Genomic DNA, 23,098 nt, shown 5'->3' with positions numbered 1-23,098 from the left:
CTCCTCGAGATCCGTGAGAGTGACCAGGTCCTCCACCGGTGCGAAGCTGGTCTTTGCCAATCCTCGCCAGCTTGGACTGCAGGGGAAAGGAGGGGAAGTTATGTTACATGATGCCCTGAGTGATCATCTCATGCCCCCCATGGTGGAAGATGTTAAGTCTGTGTGTTCCAGTTGTATTAAGATTAATTACTGACACAGACTACAAGAATAAAGTTCAACAGGTCTTTACTAGTTGGAGGTCAGGACTATACTAAATACAATATCACTACACAGTACTTATATACCGGTGGTCACCACCGGTATTACGTATACAGCAGCCAGAGAAAGTAGTACATCTCTTAAGGTGGAACAGGCTTAAGTTCTCTTAAGGTGGAACAGGTTACATACACCACAATCCTCCCTTTTTAGCTTAACAGTCATATCCCCATTTAACATAACATAATAACATATATACATATATAACTTCAGGTATAAACAGTTCAAAGGTTCAGTCTCTCAGGAGGCCTTCTGATTCGGTTTGGATAACGCCTTTCAGTGGTCTCTGATTCTTGTTGCTGAGGTGACTCTTGTTGGTTTCCTATGTATTGGACGTCATCATCAGGTACAGTCCCTGCCGAGGTAGATGCTTCAGGTTCAGTAACGTCTTCCACAGTTGTCTCTGTCGCAACCATGGGTTCGACCCTTGCTCTTGATTCTACCAGTTGATCCGCATGACGCCTTATCACATTGTTACCAATATCTACTGTGTACATCAGAGGTCCTTGTCTGGCCCGAATTGTTCCGGACTGCCATTTTTCGTTTCCGTAGCCCCTTGCCAACACTGGTTGTCCTACGTCGAAACTTCGAGTGGACTTGTTATTAATATGCCGGAACTGTTTGTTTTCCACTTCCCTCCGCACATTTGGTTTTAACAAGTCCAACCTGGACCGCAACCTCCTGTTATAAAACATCATGGCAGGACTTTGGTTAGTCACTGCATGAGCGGCGTTTCGATATGCCATTAGGAAATTGTCCACCTTGTGTTGTAACGGAATCTGATCATCGTTCATGGCCTTTATTGCCTTTTTGAATGTTTGGACAAATCTCTCGGCCAACCCATTTGTCGCCGAATGATATGGGGCAGAGGTATAATGTTTCACCCCATTCTTCTTTAAGAATTTTTGGAATTCTTCCGACACGAACTGTGGTCCGTTGTCCGAACATATCTGTTCTGGCAATCCGTTCCTTGCGAATATTGTTCTTAACACCGCAATTGTCTTTTCTGAAGTAGTGGTATTCATCTTGATCACTTCTGGCCATTTGGAATGTGCGTCCACCGCAATTAGGAACATGGAGTCCATGAATGGACCAGCAAAGTCAATATGTACGTGTTGCCATGGGGCTGAAGGCCATTCCCATGGGTGTAGCGGTGCGATCGGAGGTGCATTTTGCACTTTTTGGCACCCAGCGCAGCTTTTTGTCAACTCCTCTATCTGTTGGTCAATGCCCGGCCACCATACATAAGCCCTAGCAAGACTTTTCATCTTAACTCCCCCCAGATGACCTTCATGCAGTTCCTTTAGAACTCTTTCCCGTAACTTGGGAGGAATAATCACTCTTGTCCCGTACATCAAAGTACCATGGCAGACGGACAGCTGGTCTCGCCTTGCCGAGAATGCTGGTAACAGAGGATCACCATGTGTTGGCCATCCCTTCACTGTCACCTCGTAAACTCGGGACAGTGTCGGGTCGTTCCTGGTTTCTCTTTCAATACTTGCATTGGTGACTGGTAAACACTCGATGATGGTCGAATGAAATAACTCAACAGGGTCAACTTTCGTCGTCTCTTCTGCTTCAGGTAGTGGCAGGCGCGACAGCCCATCAGCATTGCCATGCTGCTTTGTACCTTTGAATTCTATTTGATATTGATGTGCCCCTAGGAAAAGGGACCATCTCTGGAGTCGCTGTGCTATCATCACCGAAACACCCTTCTTAGGGTTAAAAATGGATACCAACGGCTGATGGTCTGTCAGAAGTGTGAATTTTTGGCCCTGCAGGTAATGATTAAACTTCTTCACTCCCCATACAAGGCTGAGAGCCTCCCTATCGATCTGCGCATAGTTGCGCTCAGCGGAGGTCAATGATCTGGATGCAAACGCGACTGGCCTTTCCATGCCATTTGGCAACTTGTGTGAGAGTACTGCCCCAATACCATATGGAGAAGCATCACAAGCCAACCGAATAGGCAGTGTCGGGTTGAAGTGAGCCAACACTTCCTCTGAGGTGATCAATTCTTTGCTTTTGCGAAATGCCTTCTTACAGTTTTCGCTCCATTCCCATGGTACCCCCTTCTGTAAAAGAGCGTTCAGCGGGTGCAGTACCGTGGATAGATTCGGTAGAAACTTATGGTAATAGTTAATCAATCCCAGAAACTACATCAACTGAGAGACATTATCCGGAGCGGGAGCCTTCACAACTGCCTCTATCTTGTCAGGAGACTTGTGAAGCCCCTCCCGGTCAATGACATGACCACAGTACGAGATCCGCTTCTGAAAGAACTCACATTTCTGCCGATTAACTCTAAGTCCATACTCTTTCAGTCTGTTGAGCACCAGTTCCAAGTTTGCGAGGTGTTCTTCATCACCATCACCTGTAATCAGAATATCATCCAGGTAACATTGTGTGCCTGGAATTCCCTGTAATACCTGCTCCATGGCCCTCTGCCAAATTGCCGGAGCCGATGCCACTCCAAAAACCAGCCTATTATACCGATACAAACCTCTATGCGTGTTGATCGTGAGGTACTGGCGTGACTCTTCTTCAACCTCCATCTGCAAGTACGCCTGCGCCAGGTCTATCTTGGTGAAGTGTTTCCCGCCAGACAACGAAGCAAAAATATCCTCAATCCGCGGAAGCGGATACTGCACCGTGTGAAGCACCGGATTAACGGTGATCTTAAAATCTCCACAGATGCGAACCTTCCCTGGTTCTCCTGGCTTGTTGCTCGAAGGACGTTTCATAACGGGAACAATGGGCGTAGCCCACTCACTCCAATCTACCTTAGACAGTACACCTGAACGTTCTAGCGCTTCCAGTTCCGCTTCTACAGTAGGTCGTATTGCATAGGGTACCGGTCTGGCTTTGAAAAATTTTGGTTGTGCATGTTCATCAATCTTGATGTTTGCCGTAATTCCTTTCAGTGTTCCCAGTCCTTGCTGGAACACCTCTTTAGCATCATCCAATATTTTGGACAATCGTTTAGGTTTGACATCTGTTTCCCCGGAATCTACCGTTAGTGCTTTTAAGGAGTGCCAGTCCATATTCATTTTCCTAATCCACTCCCGTCCCAGTAGTGGTGGACCTCCTTCAGGTAGCACATATAAGTCCATTACTTGGCTTTCTTCGCCCTTGTGGACCACTTTTACCTCTATCTTTCCGATGGGGTACACTCTTTGCCCCGTGTATGTTTTCAATATAATCTCCGTATCCCATAGGGGAATATGTTGGAATAACCTTTTGTAATCTTTCTTATTCATGACCGTCAATGCCGATCCAGTGTCCAATTCCATCTTTACTTGGACTCCTGCTATCTGGAGAGTGACCCAAATTGTCTGGAGATCTGCATCCTTACCAACGTTGTGTACTCTTAAGCTACCCAGTTCATTACTGCTAGCGTCTGAATCTGACTTCTGTTCGTTCGAACTGGTCTTTGTCACCTTGTGCACCTTTATGTATTTTCCTTACGGTGACTTTTTGTTGCTGGTCTTCTTTCCTGACCGGCATACTTTAGCTATGTGGCCAAGCCTGCCACACGTTCTGCATTCTTGGTTTTTAAACCAACACTGGTTCTGATCGTGTGTTGCCTTTCCACAACGATAACATTTTACAGTACTCAAACCCAATTTATTTGTACTGAGTTCCGGTGACTGTAGCTGCATTACTGCCATGCCTCTCGCTGCGGCTTCGTGTGCTGCTGCCATAGTGACCGCTTTCTCAAGCGTCAGCTCATTCTCCTCGAGCAGTCGCTTTTGTGTATCTTCTTTTAATAATCCACACACAAATTTATCTCTTAGCGCTTCTGTTAGTCCCGTTCCAAACTGACAGTACTTTGCTAGCTTACCCAATTCCATTAAATATTCAGCATTGCTTTCATCCTTCAGCTGCCTTCTGCTGTAAAATTTAAATCGTTCCGCTAGCATCAGCGGCGTGGGGTTTAGATGATTTTTCAGGACAGTAACAATCTCCTCGAATGTCTTATCCGCCGGTTCATCTGGTGATAAAAGGTGTTTCAATTGCCCGTATGTCTTCGCACCCATTAAGCTTAATAAAGTTAGTGCTTTCTCTGCATCTGGGATTTTATTTGCTTTACAATAATTTTGTATGCGTTCTACATACATGGCCCAATCTTCGATGTCGCTATCAAAGGTATTAATGTTCCCATGTTTAGGCATCGTTGCAATTTATTTTATCCCCAAGATGGCGGCTTCCCGCTCTTGTCTTCGTCCTCCGCCTACAAAATGGCGGTTTTCCCGCGCTTGGCGGTCTTCACCCACTGGCTGCAATGGCGTTTGGCGTGCTGCTGCTTCTCCCCTTTCCCAGCGGTTAGTAACTCCCCCGACGCTGTCTCCGCTTCACCGCGGCTCCCTCGGGCATTCGCGCTTCCACGATGTCGCGCCTCGCAGCCCTTCTTGCAGCCCGGTTATTAGCACCGGCTGCGTTCGCCTTCACCGCGGCTCTCGCGCCTTCAGTCGCCCCAGACGCTGCGCCTTTTTGGCCCGAAAGCGGCCCGGCCCTTATCACCAGCCGCGATCGATGTCCCCGCGCTGCGCCTTTCGGCCCGAATGCGGCCCGGCCCTTATCTCCGGTCGCGATCGATCTCACCGCCTTTATTCCTCCGTCTTCCTCCCCCCGTCTGTACAGCCAACGCGGCCGACTTTCTGCTCGCGTCGCTGACCGGCTTACCCACCACCGAGGTAGAAAGAAGATAGCTGACTGCCGCTGATGGAGGCTTCGAGTTCAGGATGTCTTCTGCACTCCGGGTTCTCGATGCCTGCCGCGCGACGTGTCTTCCAGCAGGGTGATGAGGGTGGATGCCTCTCTTTGACGCCCGTTCTGTGGACGAAGCCGCCGTGGATATAAACTGCCGCAGGGTAAGAATCGGACTCGTCACTACTGTTAAGTCTGTGTGCTCCAGTTGTATTAAGATTAATTACTGACACAGACTACAAGAATAAAGTTCAACAGGTCTTTACTAGTTGGAGGTCAGGACTATACTAAATACAATATCACTACACAGTACTTATATACCGGTGGTCACCACCGGTATTACGTATACAGCAGCCAGAGAAAGTAGTACATCTCTTAAGGTGGAACAGGCTTAAGTTCTCTTAAGGTGGAACAGGTTACATACACCACAGAAGAGCCCTTACATGATGCCCTGAGTGATCATCTCATGCCCCCCCATGGTGCAAGAGCCCTTACATGACGCCTTGAATCAAATGTGCATGTGTGTGCCCAGAAAGGGCCATAGGTGCTTGCTGGCAGATGGCCAATGGGGCACAGCCCACCCTGTAGCCATAAAGTCAGGTGCAAATGAAGGGATGCAGAAGTTTGCAGAAACAACACTCACCCTCACGACCCGAGTGAGGTCGTTGAATTTCTTTCTGCGTTGGACAGGGCTCCTGGTCACCATGCTGCTGGAGTTGACCCTCTGGCATACATCCCTCCAAGCTCGTCGGTAGTCCTTATGATTCGGCCTCGTGCCATTGTTTGGGTAGAGAACATCTCGCCGGCGCTCCACTGCGGTCACCAATTGCTCCAGAGCCTCATTGATGAAGCGCTCTGCTCTCTGTCTCACCTTCTCCATCTAGTCCAAGTTTTTAGCGCCAGAGAAGGGCCTGCGCCGATTCTGAGGCCTGCAAGGCGAAGAGTGTGGATGCTGAAGCTGACTGACCCACCCCTTTAAGAGCTGGCCGGCGCCTGGAAGTCTCGTGGTCATCAGTAATTGAGAGCACCTGCGCTGCGCCCGTCCGCTCCGATATTGGGTTGCGCCGGAAGTTTAGCGCCTCAGGAGTCCTGTGTAATGCCTGAATTCGCGCCTCAATCCCCTTTAGGGGCGATGCAACCCAATATCGCGCCAGGCGGCGATAAGTTTCGTCTGGCTATAAACTTTGCGCAGCGCCAGTTCTAACGCCTCAAGCGGGGCTATACCCAATTTCTAGGCCAAAGGGTTGATGGTGAATAGGCAATGGCAAACATTTAAAGATCGCATGGATGAACTACAGAATTTGTTCATCCCAGTTTGGCATAAAAATAAAACAAAAAAGGTGACTCAACATTGGTTAACAAGGGAAATTAGGGATAGCATAAGATCCAAGGTGAGGACATATAAATTGGCCAGAAAAAACAGTAAACCTGAGGATTGGGAGCAGTTTAGGATTCAGCAAAGGAGGACAAAGGGATTAATTAAGAGGGGGAAATAGAGTATGAGAGTAAGCTCGCAGGGAACATAAAAACTGACTGTAAAAGCTTCTATAGATATGTGAAGAGAAAAAGATTGGTGAAGTCAAGCGTAGGTCCCTTGCAGTCAGAATCAGGGGAATTTATAATGGGGAACAAAGAAATGGCACACCAATTAAATACATACTTTGGTTCTGTCTTCACAAAGGAGGACACAAATAACCTCCCAGAGATGTCGGGGAACATAGGGAGGAACTGAATGGAATCAGTATTTGTAGGGAAATGATGTTAGGGAAATTGACGGGATTGAAGGCCGATAAATCCCCAGGGCCTGATAATCTACATCCTAGGGTACTTAAGGAAGTGGCCCTAGAAATAGTGGATGCATTGCTGGTCATCTTCCAAAATTCTATAGATTCTGGAACAGTTCCCATGGATTGGAGGGTAGCTAATGTAACCCCACTCTTTAAAAAAGGTGGTGGAGAAAAAATGGGAAATTATAGACTGGTAAGCTTATCATCAGTAGTGGGGAAAATGCTGGCGTCCATTATAAAAGATGTAATAGCAGAGCACTTGGAAAACAGTGACAGGATCGAACAAAGTCAACATGGATTTACAAAAGGTAAATCATGCTTGACTAATCTACTGGAATTTTTTGAGGATGTAACTGGTAGAATAGATAAGGGAGAACCAGTGGATGTGGTGTTTTTGGACTTTCAGAACGCTTTCGATAAGGTCCCGCATAAGAGACTAGCGTGCAAAGTTAAAGCACATGGGATTGGGGGTAAGGTACTGACTTGGATAGAAAACTTGTTGGCAGACAGGAAGCAAAGAGTTGGAATAAATGGGTCTTTTTCCGAGTGGAAGGCAGTGACTTGTGGGGTACCGCAGGGATCGGTGCTAGGACCCCAGTTATTCACAATATATATTAATGATCTAGACGAGGGAACTAGATGTAATATCTCCAAGTTTGCAGATGACACAAAGCTGGATGGGCGTGTGTGCTGTGAGGAGGATGCAGAGAAACTCCAGTACGATTTGGACTAGTTGGGCAATTGGGCAGATGCATGGCAGATGCAGTATAATGTGGATAAATGCGAGGTTATCCACTTTGGTGGCAAAAACAGGAAGGCAGATTATTATCTGAACGGCAATAGATTGGGAAAAGGGGAAGTGCAACGAGACCTGGGTGTCCTTGTGCACCAGTCACTGAAGGTAAGCATGCAGGTGCAGCAGGCGGTTAAGAAGGCAAATGGTATGCTGGCTTTCATAGCGAGAGGATTCGAGTACAGGAGCAAGGATGTCTTGCTGCAATTGTACAGGGCCTTGGTGAGACCACACCTTGAGTATTGTGTGCAGTTTTGGTCGCCTTATCTGAGGAAGGATGTTCTTGCCATGGAGGGAATGCAACGAAGATTCACCAGACTGATACCTGCGATGGCAGGAATGACGTATGGAGAAAGATTGGGTCGATTAGGCTTATATTCGCTAGAGTTTAGAAGAATGAGAGGGGATCTCATTGAAACTTATAAAATTCTAACAGGACTCGACAGACTAGATGCAGGAAGGCTGTTCCCGATGGTGGGGGAGTCCAGAACCAGGGGTCACAGTCTAAGGATAAGGGGTAAGCCATTTAGGACAGAGATGAGGAGGAATTTCTTCACCCAGAGAGTGGTGAATCTGTGGAATTCTCTACCACAGAAGACAGTTGAGGCCAATTCATTAAATATATTCAAGAAGGTGTTAGATATATTTCTTAAGGCTAAGGGGATCAAGGGATATGGGGAGAAAGCAGGGACAGGGTACTGAATTTGGATGATCAGCCATGATCGCATTGAATGGCGGAGCAGGCTCGAGGGGCCGAATGGCCTACTCCTTCTCCTATCTTCTATGTTTCTATGTTAATACACCCATTGATTCCCCTTTATCTACCCTGCTAGTTACATCCTCAAAAAACTCTAATAGTTTGTCAAACACAATTTCCCTTTCATAAAACCATGTTGACTCTGCCTAATCATGTTATGATTTTCTAACTGCCCCGTTACCACTTCCTTAATAATGGATTCCAGCATTTTCCCGATGATTGATGTTAGACTAAAGGGCCTGTAGTTCCCTGTTTCCTCTCTCCCTCCTTTCTTGAACAGCAGTGTTAGATTTGCTGACTTCCAATCCACTGGGACCGTTCCAGAATCTAGGGAATTTTAGAAGATCACAACCAATGCATCCACTATCTCTGCAGCCACCTTTATAGAACCCTAGGATGTAGGCCATCAGGTCCAGGGGATTTGTCTGCTTTTAGTCCCATTAATTTTTCCAGTAATTTTTCTTAACTAATGTTAATTACTTTAAGTTCCTTACTCTCATTCCTCCCTTGGCTCCCCAATATTTCTGGTATGTTTTTTGTGTCTTCTACCGTGAAGACAGATACAAAATATTTGTTTAACATCTCTTCCATTTCCTTATTCCCCATTATACTTTCTCCTGCCTCAGCCTCCAAGGGACCCACATTTACTTTCACTACTCTCTTCCTTTTTACATACTTGTAGAAGCTCTTGCAATCTGTTTTTATATTTCTTGCTAGTTTTGTCTCATTCTATTTTCTTTATGAGTCAGCAGATCCAAGAGAAAGAAGGAAACAATTGAAGGTGGCAGAGGAATAATTATACTACAAATGTCATTGCATTAACAGATACCGAATACAGGCAAAATACTAATCATAAAATTAAATTCAATTGTAAAGAACCATAATTTTTCAACCCATACATAGTCAATAGCTATGCCTATTTTTTTCAAAAGGATTGAATCCCAGCTCTAAATATACTGTGTTTGCCAATTACCATGTATATGCTTTGTACATAAGTACAATCATTTTGTTTACAGATTTCTTATGGAGACAGCACACACTTTACAAATCATCATTTTTCTGAAAAAAATAAAGCCTACAAATCACTATTGCTGATATTTAACAGATGAATGTGTGATGCATTTCTACAACATCACTCTTTCTACTATCTTAACAATGCTTTGTTGACCTATTTATTTTTAAGCAGGTTTATGATTCTGTTGAAATAGCAGAGAGGAATGAGGAATATCCTATGGATGCATTCATCCACTAATAGCAACATCTGAAATTTCTACACTAATATACTTTGTTCATTGTTTTGTGTTGTTTCAGTGTTTAATTGTTGAATGAACGGGTGAAGGAAGGAACTGTAGCACAAGATTTACCAATCTGTTTTTAATTCCCTTTGTATGGAAATTCCCAAATAAGATGTTTCATGACAAATAAGCTCTATGTTGGAATTAAACTAAATGTCAAATATTTGTAGAGCTGTGGAAGAATATGATTTCATCTTTAGTCATCAGAGAATGGTCATAAGTTTTATTGAAGAACTTAACCCTTCCATAATTATTTAATGGTATTACTGCATGATTCTTCTATTACATCAGCAAGAACAAAGCAGGATAAAAACATATCGATTTTATGAATGCACTTTTAAAATTTGGTCCACAAAACAAACTGTAGCTCAAAGGAGCATCTTTTCCAAGCATGTTACTCTAAATTGTAAATACTTCTGACGAAATATGCACCACTCTAGGGCACTGTCACAATAGGTACATCTGACTACCTATCCTTTGACACCATTTCCAAATGGCCTAAGACCCATGTGTTGCATTTTACTTTGCATAAAGTCTTTGCTGTTAATCTACATTTGAATTTGTTTTAAATATCAATCGCATAAAGCAGTTTTATATATCTACACATTGCTGTGTTTGATTCACAGATACCAAAGATGAAATTAGATACTGAACAAGTGGAAGCCTAGAAATAGTAGATGATATTAGTGGATGAACGCTTACCACGTTCATATGACATGCATGTTTCTGCTAATTTAGTGGAGGATTACCATTTATGTTAAATTAGCAGATAAAGAGATGCCCACTAAGTAGTGATAATAACTTGTAAGCTACACTGTTTTAATACAATGGGGGATTATAACTTTTGGGCAAACGTACAGGGAACAAACAGGCTGGATCCATTTCAAGGCCTGGGCCCCTTTAAAGATGGCGGCAACCAGAGCGTGGCGTTTATGGGATGTAACCCTACCATTTTGAGGTAGTTACTGGTTAGTTAATGCCGATTTGGCCACATTCGAATCAGTCTCAGTATGTCTACATTTTTGCTTAACGTTAGCAGTTTTAACTCATAACGAAATGCAATTTAAATCTTCTCTCAAATCGCAAATATATAAATAATTTCTATTTCATTTCAAATTTATGTTAGTAGAAGAAGTGAGCTTATTTATTGTTGTTTTACTGAGTGTCTATTTGCAGGGATGGTAATGTAATGTCTAACTGTACACTAATAAGTGTTTGTCTCTGTGTCTGTTGCCTCCTTACATAACTGATTCAATCTCACTTTTCGATGGATTGATGGGATACAGTATCAGCAGACCAAGTTGCACCCAATACAGTAATAGGTGAGACACTGCCTAATTATTTAATGCTTGCTGTATTTGTGTATCCTAACGACCAATTATAACTATTGTGATAATTATTTGCATCCAAAGTTACTGAAACACATTTCGGAGGCAAAGTAGCATTGTCCATGTAAACTGTGATACGTCAAGGTTCAATGTGTTATTATAAATCTGCCTTTCTTCATCTGGCAATCTGAAAACTTTTACGGTTTCTACTCAAAATCCATTTGATTGCATTTTTTAAAAATGTCATTCTAACAATCATAAAGACAGCTGAAAATAAAACAGGAACTCATTTCATCTTGAAATATGATCAGCATATCTATCTAATGCATTTCTCATGAACAGCAATAAGTTAGCATCAGCAAAAAACAAAATGAAAGCTGTATTTGTGAATTGGACACAGGAGAATAAGCATTTATTTTGTTCCCTACTGCTAAATATGTGGAAAATTCAAAAAACAATGGCCCAGATTTTCCAGGGCCTACATGGCCATAAGTGCCCCGCAAGTTCCGGGTTTCCATGTGCGATGCGCATGCGCAAAAACCCGGAACTTGCGATCTGTCAAGTTTCAGCTTGACAGAGCGGATGAATGCGCAGGGAATGGACATTCGCTGCCGGAGATTTGGGCTATTTGCCCAACTACTGTCCAGCGAATGCCCACAAAACTCTTATGCCTGGTAAAAGCAGGCGTAGGGCCTTCTTTTACCAGTGTAAGGGTTTAAATAAATATTAAAATAACATTTTTTAAATGATTTAAACATTCAAAAACATTTAAAATTAGTTTAGGTTATTTTTGGCCCCTTTAAAACAGTTTGGGGGAGAAATTGGGTGGAGCCGCAAACGGGGCGCCAAGCTCGCCTGGGCACCAGATTTTGCGCTGCGATCGGAGCAGCAGCAATCGCTGGAAATTCAGCTTGAGCGCCCCAAGAGGGACATGGGGCGAGGCTCGAGGCGCTCCGCGTCCCTCTTAGGGCGCTGAAACTGAATATCACAGCGCAACGTGCCGCAGCGCCACACGCTGCGGCACGGCGCGCTGCGGTACTGCAGGCCTTCCTCCCATTCTTAAGGGGGAGGGGCCTGCCCCAGCGCAATCGGAGATCGCGAATGCCGGCAAAAGAGCCCGGCACCGAGGAGAAGTGCTGGGCACTCGGAAAGCAGCTGGCAATGCCACGGGGGGAGAACAGGAGGCCAGGGACGGAGGTGCTGGCAGGCGGCCGCCGAAAAAAACGGCCGCCCCGCACCTCCACCTTAATTTGCGCCACTGCCGCCACAGGTAGGCTCCGTGAACCGGGCGCGATTAGCGAGTGGCGCTACAGAGGCGGACGCTGCCAAATATCGCGATCGGGGTGGTCGCGGGGCGCTGCGCACACCGATGACGTCATCGGCGGCGGCGCAGCGCAACAAGCTAATGCCGCCATTAGCGCCCCAGCTAAATTTTGCGGGAGGCGTAGCCAGTGGCGCTAAAGCCACTGAGTGCCCTCTTTAGGCGCTAACTGGTGGCGCAGCCCACTGAATTTCTCCCCCCTTTAAATTAATTTTTCAAAAAATTAAATTTTTGTTTTAAATGTTTAATTAAATTGTATTTTAATGAATTTTGAACATGTGATGATCTATTTTTATTTAAGTGGGGTGAAAGTGTGTTTTTTATGTGATTCCTATTCATGCTTATGGGGATTCCGTACGTAAATGGCATCCCCATAAGCATAATGGGAATCCTCCTTTGTGATTGGTTGGGCCGGCCCACGTGATCCCAGGGACGCTTGCGAACCGCGTGCGCCCCTGGGATATGTGGGCCTTTACACAGACCTACCTGCAGGCCCAGGAGCGCGAGCCTTCGAAGCTCCAGAGGCACAAGGTGGGGCGTACTTTTCTTGCGGTTGAGAGGCATTCGCCCATGGGAAGCTTCCGTCCGCAATTTCCAGCCCAATAAGTTTACCACTGTTACAACAGAAATAACTATGCGACAGCTGTGCACAAAGCTATTGGCCCAGAAATTCGGGTCGGAGGCTTCCCGTGGGTGCAAGCCCCCGACCTGCACTTACCTAGTGCGCCGGCCGTTGTGCTGTGGGCCCCGTGGAATTGCGATCCTGGGCCTCCTCCAACTGCCGGCGTGCAGTGCTTGCGTATCCTGGGGCGCAGTTAGTTCGATGCGTCCCCTGGGATCACGTGGGCCATGGAGAGCCAATGGTAGCAGGGAATGCTTCATTCATAAGTTTGACAGGAAGGGCTGTCAAACCTATAAATACTATAAGCCCCAAAACATCACTAAAACCTCAAATAAATTGTTTTTAAATCACATTTTTAAAATAAACTATAAATTACATGAAATAACTATTTTAAACAATAATTTAAATTTTTGAAAAATTAATTACATTTTCTAATGGGGCTAAAAATAAACTTACCTTTCTTTAAAGCATTTAAAAATAGTAAACCTGTGGAAAAAATGTTTTAATTTTAATTAATTCACCACTTACCTTGTTAAAAGCAGGCCTTGCGCCTGCTTCTTACATGTCTAACTTCTGGAGACTTACCTTCCCGGAGAAACCTGGAAAAAAATCTTAAGTTCAATGCGCACACACTGCCTCTCCCGCGCACGCGTTCCACCTCTTAACCCCTTCTTTCAGGGGAACGGAAGTACCGATTTCCCATGCATGCGCAGTGCATGCACGAAACCGGCACTTCCATTGGGCTTACGGGTGAGTACCCCATGCGTACTCACCCGTGGAGACCTGAATTTCTGGGCCATTAAGTGCAACCAGCTGCAGCCCTGTCAATGTATGTAAAATACTACAGTACATCTTCTCTTTGAGCCTCCGTACAGCGTTGGTCTGTTCACGTTGTTCTGCTCAGGGTAGGGGAGAGCAGGATGCTTCCCGAAGAAACATGTGACTCTTCCCCTGCCTGTGCTCTTTCTAAACTTGACTTATGCCGTACCATTTTGTTACGTCTCCCATCATCAGCAGGAGTCAAATGCTGATGATTGGTCACCATAGTGTTAAACCGAAACATTGAAAACAGGTAACCAAAAACTCATTTTAGAATTACAAAGAAGAAACATCCAGAAAACTCTATGTTGAAAGATAGGCTTTTGAATAATACAGCAATAATTATTTAATTCAGTTTGCAGGCAATTGACTTTTCATTGCTGATGTGATAACCATGACAATCGTCCTTTTAATTACTCCAAATCACTCAACTAACCATTGGAAAGGTTAAAACTGGAGTGATTAGTTGATATATCTGCACCATGCTACTCCCTGAGTGTCTCACTTTCTAATAAGAGCGCATCTGACACCTTAACAAAGCACAAAGCAATATCAGCTTTTTGTGCTGGCAGCCATTGGGCACAATTCTTACCCCAGAGAGAAAATGCATCTTCCTTGAAGAAGAGATCTTTGTGTGACTCACCACATTTCAGCTGTGTGTCGGAAGGACTTACAAGGTTGACAGCAGCCAGCATCACAAGTAGTAGAATTGCATTCTCTATCGCCACGAAGCTGCTGTAGCCTCTAGCTCCAGATCCGTAGACAGCCAACACTGAGCTGGTGGCAGAGTTTGCGGGCCAACTCTTTTGACACATTGTTAACCTTTGTGGCATAGCAACAGTTTCTGCTAAGGCCTTCGGTGCATCTAAATTGCAATGACTGAACAATACAGGACTCAACATTGGTACTAATGCTCTTTGACTACTTACCCACAAAACTCCTACAGGCAACAGAATGCAGCAACTATATTATGCAAGCTACTCTAAGGCACTGGGATGAAGACAGCTTTTTCTGTTTTATTTCAGATTTCCAGCAATCACAGTTTTCTTCTTTTTATCTCTAAGGCACAGGTGACCTGGGTGTACTTTTATATAACAGTACTTTTCAAATTTGCTTGTGTTACAGAGCTTGCTGGTAAACTAGGCAGCCTTGGGTTCATTTAATCCTTCTCAGAGTGCAAATCAAATGTAGGCTTTCTTAAAATTTGTTGGAGTATTGGGTAGAATACAGTCTTCCAGTAGGCAGCATTTAACTGCTTTAGGAATGGAGAGTCCTGATTTACAGAGTACTGGAACTTAAAATCACAAATTTAGAACTTAAACACAAGCCAAGCACCAAAAGAATGTAAATTCCTTTGCATAGCCACTTCACCCAACATCAGGCCTTTGTTACTTCCTTTAATTTAATGTCTCCTGATCTCGCATGGGTTTGCTTTAGGGTAGTCTGCAGTCCAAGGTATTTTTATGTTGTTTCAATGTTACGGTAGAGCTGTGTTTTTATTTTAGCCTGTCTCTGTAAGGTCAACGCTCAGATATTCCCTGTGGGGAAATGGCCAATTGGAGGTCATTTGTTGAGAGAAGTGTCTGGAGATTTGTGGCTGCCTATAAATTCTCAACTCATGCCTTTGGGCGGAGGCCATTTATATCAACGCCAGAAAATCCAGCAGGAAATGGTTGACTTTCACGAAGGTGCAAAATTCAGTTATGACCCGAGTTAAGGCCGGACATTTAGCACCCGGCGCAGAAGTAACGCCCCGGCCGCTAAATTCGGCTTACTGCCCCGCACAGGAAGTGGAGCGCAATGTCGGGCGCTCCACTTCCTGGTGGGGCGGTAACCGAGGCGATGTCGGGGCGTGATCGGCGGCACTTCAGTTAAAGGGGAGGGCTGTTGCGCACTCTGCAGGGCCTCCGATGGCCCACACTTGGCCACCAGGGCGGTGTGGTGCCAGGGCCGCAACCCGGCACCGAGACACGGAGCCAGGCTGTGCGATGGCGGCCAGGACCACACCACGGCCCACCATGGAGGGCCAACCTGAAGGCCGGCCAGATAAAGAAAATGGTGGCACGAGCAGAGGTCAGCCCGGTTCGCGACCCACGAGGCTGGCGCTGACAGCAGCCTCGCGGGGCGCAGCTGAATTTCTGCCGTGGGGCGGTAAGAGGGACGCGACAAGGCGCTAAGGGTTCATGGCGCATGGTGATGACATCATCGGCGGCGGCGCGGCGCTATCGGGTAGCGCTAACGGGTAGCGCCCCAGCAACACCCCACCGAATTCTTTAGGAGGCGCTTTTTCGCCTCCCCCGGGCGATAAGCCCTTTGTGCCTGCCGCTAGCGCCCCCCCGGAGGCGCTAACAGCAGGCACAAAGGAGCCGAATTTCTAGCCCTAAGCTTTTGACACTTTGAAGCGTGGTGACAGAAGCGAGCAACACACAGGACTTGTATTTATTTATATGTATATAACCAGAGAAGTGAAAACCTCACAGCATTTCACAACAGTTGGAAAGAGGAAAGTAAATGACACTAAATTGGATTGACACTTCACTGAAAACACAACCACCTTTTGATTGATGGTTTGCCCTCTGCAGTCATGCAGTACCATGCTTGATATCAATTAGTGGTTCATTTCTCAGTTAACCTATGCTTTTCATAACTTACCTAACATATTTATTACTACCTCACATGCAAGTGTGTAGTAACTGGTAAGTACGCATTGCTGGAGCATAACATTATTGCTGTACTCAGTAAATAAATGTGGCCTTAGCCCAAAGCATCTCACTGTCTACTATCTTACACCAGTGCTGTTGAGCCGTGTTCATCAAAGGAAGCTTAATCCTTTGATTTCAATCAAAATTAAATATGCAAATCAGATGCTTCCTGAAGTTCCTTTTTTTGTCTACATACAGTCCTACCTTAGTTGTAATTAAAAACATTCATTTGTTAACGGTTTTGGTAAGGATCACTGTTACACTTGCCTTTGCTATTGTATTTGTTAAATTATATTTAAAAAAATACAAATTAATATGCCACAAGGTCGAAAAATGATCAAGAGGTCACGGTGACAGCAAAAACAATGCGAGGGAAACTTGAGTGGATTATAAAGGTCAGCATCGCCTCAGATTGTGTCCACCTCCCCCCCCGCTGCCCCCCCCCCATCCCCCGTGATATCTTTTCACTTCTTCATTTTTCTCCCCTTTTTAGCTCTACCTGACTGAAGGCAGTGGCTCATACTGGAATATGGCAGCCCTCTCGTCCTTTGCCCTGGTACTTTTCTTTATGTATGAGCTTAAAAAATGCATATCACTGGGCTGTTCAATTTGAGTGGACAGTCACGGCCAATCCCAATCCCAAACCTGATTCCACTTGACGGGCACACCGTGAATCATCACTGAACATTACTGAATAGCGATTAGGAGTAGGAATCCTGGCTAATTTTTGCTGTCCCTCACCCAGAGACTCGGTGGAAGAGTTCACTGCTACCCCCAAGAAGAGATCACATAACAGTACAGGGACATATGGCTTAATACCACATCACAAGATATATTTACCCTGTGAGCTACCATTTTAGTGCGAGAATTTGGTATATCTCATTTTTTATGCTGCTGTTTTGCAGTGCTGGCTGTTCAGCCTGCCGTAAAAATAATGCCTAATTGACAGTATAATCAGCATGTTGCAGAACTCCACAGCTTCAATAATCTCATACATGAGCAATGAACCATAATAAAATATTAACAAAAATATATTCAAATTTTAACTGGCGTGTCTGATGTAGTATTTGTACATATAAAAATGACAAACAGTAAACCCTAGACCAAAACATTTTAAACCTAACCTGATACAACAGCGCTTATTAACAGGTTTAAATAGGTTCTTGGTGCTGTCTGGAAACAGTTTTACAAAGATACTGTAAAACCCTTTCAGCTCGTTATTGAAATTGGTCTTCCAAATTAAGCCTGACTTTTTCAGTTACCAAAATAATAAGATCAGTGCCTCTTGAGAATCATTCTTAATACTTATGATAATTAATGTAGAAATTAATGGAGGATTGTTACTGGCACTGATAATTTGCAAATCGTATCGTCTTAGGGCATGATTATCATCTTAATAGACGTGCTTAAAAAGATTTGATCTTCGAAGTGATTTATACTTATTTGTGTCTAATTGGTTTGATATAAGTCTTTATCAATGTTCCTTTCACAAATGCAATGAGTTGTGAAATAAAGGCATTGCATTAATAGCAAAAAGTTTATATATAAATAGATAATTTGTCATTCAATTAAATTGGCACCAGAATACTAATAACTACTTTTAAAGTACAAAAATCCCATTAAGAGAGTATTAAGAGAATATATAACTGAACCAGTGTTGTCAACTGTTCATAAACTGATGACCTCTAGTTTGAATAAAGTATGACCTATATATGCCCTATAAATACATCGTAATTTGGGATTAATCTTAATTCTGCTCTGTCGCATTGTCACTAATTAGTATTTATATGCTGCTGGAGGCAAGACTTGCCTTAAGAAACTGCTGGCAACATCTGCAGACAAATGTTTCATGCATTCATAGAATACTCTTCTTCTTTTATTAACACAGGCACTAATCCATTTAATTTTAAACGAGTTAACGCCTCCACTAAAACAGTGTACAGGGGAATGTCACAAAAACATGAAGCGTTTGTCTGTAAATGGTGTCAGAAGACATTTCTAAGTGTACATTGATGTGACTTTAAAGTGTCAGTAAACTCCACACAGTGTGGGAAAATGGTGTTTGACATTCTCTGCATGCTGTGGAGTGCACAGCAATATGCTACTGGAACTGTAGTTATGTATGTGGAACAGATATCCCATGAGAATCAGATGAACACCAATTTCCAGCAATACTTACGTTGGAAACAGTTCGCCCAACTCATGTCGACATATAGCCTTTTGCACTCTGACTTTTGTAAAACTTAAGCTGTGATTGTAGGTCTGTTGCACTGTCCCTGAAGGCTTTGTAAAAACTGACGTTTTTGGGGGGTAACTTTCTGGCATTGCATTGACAATGAGTAACCTTGCGTAGCAAAGGTGCATATTGGAAATTCAGTGCATTCTGATGAAAGATGAGAAATGACGAAAGATAACAATTGGGGGGGGGGATTTTAATCCCAAAAAATGGGTGGGTTGGAGTCAGGTGGGAGGTTAAAGTGTTAAAGATCTGAACCCTGACCCCAAACCACCTCCAACCTGCCCACTTCCGGTTTTCCCAGAAGGCAGGTTGGCACTTTGAAAATGATAATGAGGCTGGAAGCCTCGGATTTAACCTGCAGCTGCAGCGAGGTGAGGACAGCCTCGGGCGCAATCCTTGTGGGCCGGGAGGAGCAGGGTTGCTACCAATGGTTTGGGTAGAGATGAGAAATGATAAAGGCAAGAAGTCACTTGTGGGATTGGTGTGCAGGCCCCCTAACATTAATCACATGGTAGGATGGAGTATAAAGGAAGAAATAATGGGAGCTTGTCAGAAAGGTACGGCAATAATCATGGGGGATTTTAATCTACATATAGACTGGAAAAATCAGATGGGCAAAGGTTGCATAGATGAGGAGTTCATAGAATGTTTTCAGGATAGTTTCTTAGAACAGCACTTTCTGGAGCCAACCAGAGAGCAGGCTATACTAGACCTGGTATTGTGCAACGAGAAGGATTAATTAATGACCTCATAGTGAAGGCGCTCCTAGGTAGCAGCGATCATAATATGATTGAATTTTACATTCAGTTTGAGGGAGAGAAGAGTGGGCCCAAGACTAGTATTTTAAACTTAAATTGGGGCAATTATGAGGGCATGAAAGCAGAGCTAGATAAAGTGAACTGGCAAATTAGGTTAAGGGATAGGTCAATAGAGTTGCAGTGGCAAACATTTAAGGGGATATTTCAGAATACACAGAATATATACATTCCAATGAGAAAGAAAAATTCCAAGGGGAGGACCCACCATCCGTGGTTAACTAAAAAAGTTAAAGATAGTATCAAACTTAAAGAAAAAGCATATAATTGCGCAAAGATGGGTGGCAGGTCAGAAGATTAGACAGAATATAAAAAACAGCAAAGAATGACTAAAAGATTAATAAGGAGAGAAAAATTAGAGTATGAGAGAAAGCTAGCTAGAAATATAAAAACAGATAGAGTTTCTATAGATATTTAAAAAAGAAAAGAATTAACAAAGTGAGCGTTGGTCCTATAAAAAGTGAGTCTGGGGAATTAATAATGGAAAATAAGGAGATGGCAGTTGAACTGAACAGGTATTTTGCATCGTTCTTCACTATAGAGGATACAAGTAACATCCCAGAAATAGCTGTAAATCAGGAAATGGAAGGGAGGGAGGAACTCAAGAAAATTATAATCACCAGGGAAGTGGTACTGAGCAAATTGTTGGAGCTGCAGGCTGACAAGTCCCCGGGTCCTGATGGACTTCATCCGAGGGTCTTGAAAGAAGTGGCTAGTGAGATAGTTGATGCGTTGGTTTTAATTTTCCAAAATTCCCTAGATTTGGGGAAGGTTCCATTAGATTGGAAAATAGCGAATATAACTCCTTTATTCAAAAAGGGAGGGAGACAGAAAGCAGGAAACTACAGGCCAGTTAGCTTAACATCTGTCATAGGGAAGATGTTAGAAGCTATTATTAAAGTTGTTATAGCAGGGCACTTAGAAAAGTTCAAGGTATTCAGGCAGAGTCAACATGGTTTTGTGAAAAGGAAATCATGTTTAACCAATTTATTGGAATTCTTTGAGGAAGTGACATGTGCTGTGGATAAAGGGGAACCGGTGGATGTACTGTACTTAGATTTCCAGAAGGCATTTGATAAGGTGCCACATCAAAGGTAATTGCGGAAAATAAAAGCTCATGGTGTAGGGAGTAACATATTGGCATGGATAGAAGATTGGCTAGCTAACAGGAAACAGAGAGTAGGCATAAATGGGTCATTTTCTGGTTGGCAAGATGTAACGAGTGATGTGCCACAGGGATCAGTGCTGGGGCCTCAACTTTTTACAATTTATATAAATGACTTGGATGAAGGGACCGAAGGTATGGTTGTTAAATTTGCTGATGACACAAAGATAGGTAGGAAAGTAAGTTGTGAAGAAGACATAAGAAGGCTACAAAAGGATACAGATAGGTAAGTGAGTGGGCAAAGATCTGACAAATGGAATATAATGTGGGAAAATGTGAAATTGTCCATTTTGGCAGGAAGAATAAAAAAGAAGCATATTATCAAAATGGTGAGAGATTGCAGACCTCTGAGATGCAGAGGGATCTGGGTGTCCTAGTGCATGAATCGCAAAAGGTTAGTATGCAGGTACAGCAAATAATTAGGAAAGCTAATAGAATGTTATTGTTTATTGCAAGGGGAATTGAATACAAAAGTAGGGAGGTTATGCTTCAGTTATACAGGGCATTGGTGAGACCACATCTGGAGTACTGTGTACAGTATTGGTCTCCTTATTTAAGGAAGGATGTAAATAAATTGGAATCACTTCAGAGAAGGTTTACTAGACTAATACCTGGAATGGGCAGGTTGTCTTATGAGGAAAGGTTGGACAGGCTAGGCTTGTATCTGCTGGAGTTTAAAAGAGTAAGAGGGGTCTTGATGGGGTGGATGTGGAGAGAATGTTTCCTCTTGTGGGAGAATCTAGAACTAGGGGTCACTGTTTAAAAATAAGGGGTCGCCCATTTAAGACAGAGATGAGGAGAATTTTTTTCTCACAGAGGGTCGTGAGTCTTTGGAACTCTCTTCCTCAGAGGGCGGTGGAAGCAGAGTCTTTGAATATTTTTAAGGCAGATGTAGATAGATTCTTGATAAGCAAGAGGGTGAAAGGTTATCGGGGTAGGCGGGAATGTGGAGTAATCGGATCAGCCATGATCTTTGATCTTATTGAATGGCGGAGCAGGCTGGAGGGGCCGAGTGGCCAACTCCTGCTCCTAATTTTTATGTTCGTATGTACCTCCCAGCCCCCCAAGCTCCCCTGCCATCAGTCCCCCCACCCCCCCCACCGCCCCGCTGCAAACCTCTCGGGTTAGACTCCACCCCTGCTCTACCAGGCCGCCCAGCCCCTGCTCCCAGTGGGTCTCCAGGTAAAAATTCCGGCCAAAATCTCAGATTGTTTTACTTTTTATTTTTAAAATGTTGAAGAAGTAACTATTATTGCTGTGATTTACAATATAGGGGCGATTTAACATGTATCACACCTCGAGAAATTATGGGCGCAAAAAGGAAAATTGTATGAAATTAGGATAAGTTCAGTTTTGACAACTTTGTGCTAACTTAGACACATAAAAGGGATAATTTTCTGACTTGCATATCTGGCCCGCTGGCAGCATATGGAAAGATGGGTTTGCGTGGCGAATGACTTCTTAATCGTTCATTTAAATTAATGGAGGATTACTATTGGCGCAGATAATTTTGTCATTTCCCGTCTTCCATCAGTGGTTTTAAACTGTTATATAAAACTAGCAGTAATACTGTTCCATAGAAATTGTTTTATTTTCACTTACTTGACCTGCACTCCCACTCAAAGAGAGCATTGGTCAGAGAACTGCCGCTACACTGTTGTAACCCGACCTGCAACCTGCACTGCCTTAGACCATGGCTCCCTGTTTACCTTTATAAATGTTCTGCTCGCCATGTTAAGCACTGTTAGTGTTGGGGAACAATACACTTTTCACATTTGAGTTGCCAGTAATAGCAGTAACATCATGTGCAGGATAGCAAGAGCTGGTGTAAAGTTATTTATGGACACTTTTGCCTTAATGTATCAATGAAATACTGAGTAGACTAACGGATGCACTAAGACTCTCAAGGAAGACATCTTATTACAGCTTGAGTTCCCAGAGAGCGGAGTATAAACACAGCCTTAAGCCTCAGGATAGCACTTATTACTTGTATCGATGTGAATGTTTCCATTTTACACCAGTGTTGTAGATTATTGTTTTCTTGAACATAAGCCTAATAATTGCTGTTTGCGATATTAGTGAATGAATGCTTAATGCATTTCTGTGGCATTTGTCAGTCTGGCAATTTAAGAATCACAGGCCTAGAAATTGGGTTGAGGTGCCAAAGTGACGCATAAGTCGCCTGAGCGCAGGTTTTAGCGCAGCGATCGGAGTGATACCGATCGCCAGAAATTCAGTTTCAGTGCCCCTCGAGGGAGACGGGGCGAGGCTCAAGGTGCTCCACGTCCCTCTTAGGGCGCTGAAACTGATTATCGCAGCGCAATGTGCCGCAGCGCCACATGCTGCGGCACGGCACGCTGCGGTACTGCAGGCCTTCCTCCCACTGTTAAGGGGGAGGTGCCTGCAACAGCGCGATCCCCAATCGCGAGTGCCGGCAAATGAGCCCGGCACCAAGGAGAAGTGCCAGGCTCTCGGGAAACAGCCGGCAAT

General features: G+C 44.0%; 1 protein-coding gene across 8 annotated transcripts in view; it reads left to right on the top strand.

The window, feature by feature from the left end:
* Positions 1-23,098, top strand: part of ptprt (protein tyrosine phosphatase receptor type T) — a 1,756,894-nt gene that overhangs the window by 1,557,753 nt on the left and 176,043 nt on the right. For 7 of the 8 annotated variants that reach the window (XM_086005548.1, XM_086005547.1, XM_086005549.1 and 4 more), the window contains one exon: positions 10,884-10,919. The exons of the other annotated variant lie outside the window; for it this stretch is intronic. In XM_086005548.1, the coding sequence (XP_085861674.1) occupies positions 10,884-10,919 (36 nt within the window). The remainder of the gene's footprint in view (positions 1-10,883; positions 10,920-23,098) is intronic. 8 annotated transcript variants of the gene reach the window in all.

The sequence above is a fragment of the Somniosus microcephalus genome, chromosome 13 (genome assembly GCF_052327205.1).
Source record: "Somniosus microcephalus isolate GS21.2 chromosome 13, FLI_Smic_1.0, whole genome shotgun sequence".
Lineage (NCBI taxonomy): Eukaryota > Metazoa > Chordata > Chondrichthyes > Squaliformes > Somniosidae > Somniosus > Somniosus microcephalus.
The sequence above is the reverse complement of the archived record's forward strand: the minus strand, read 5'-3'. Positions and strand labels throughout refer to the sequence as shown.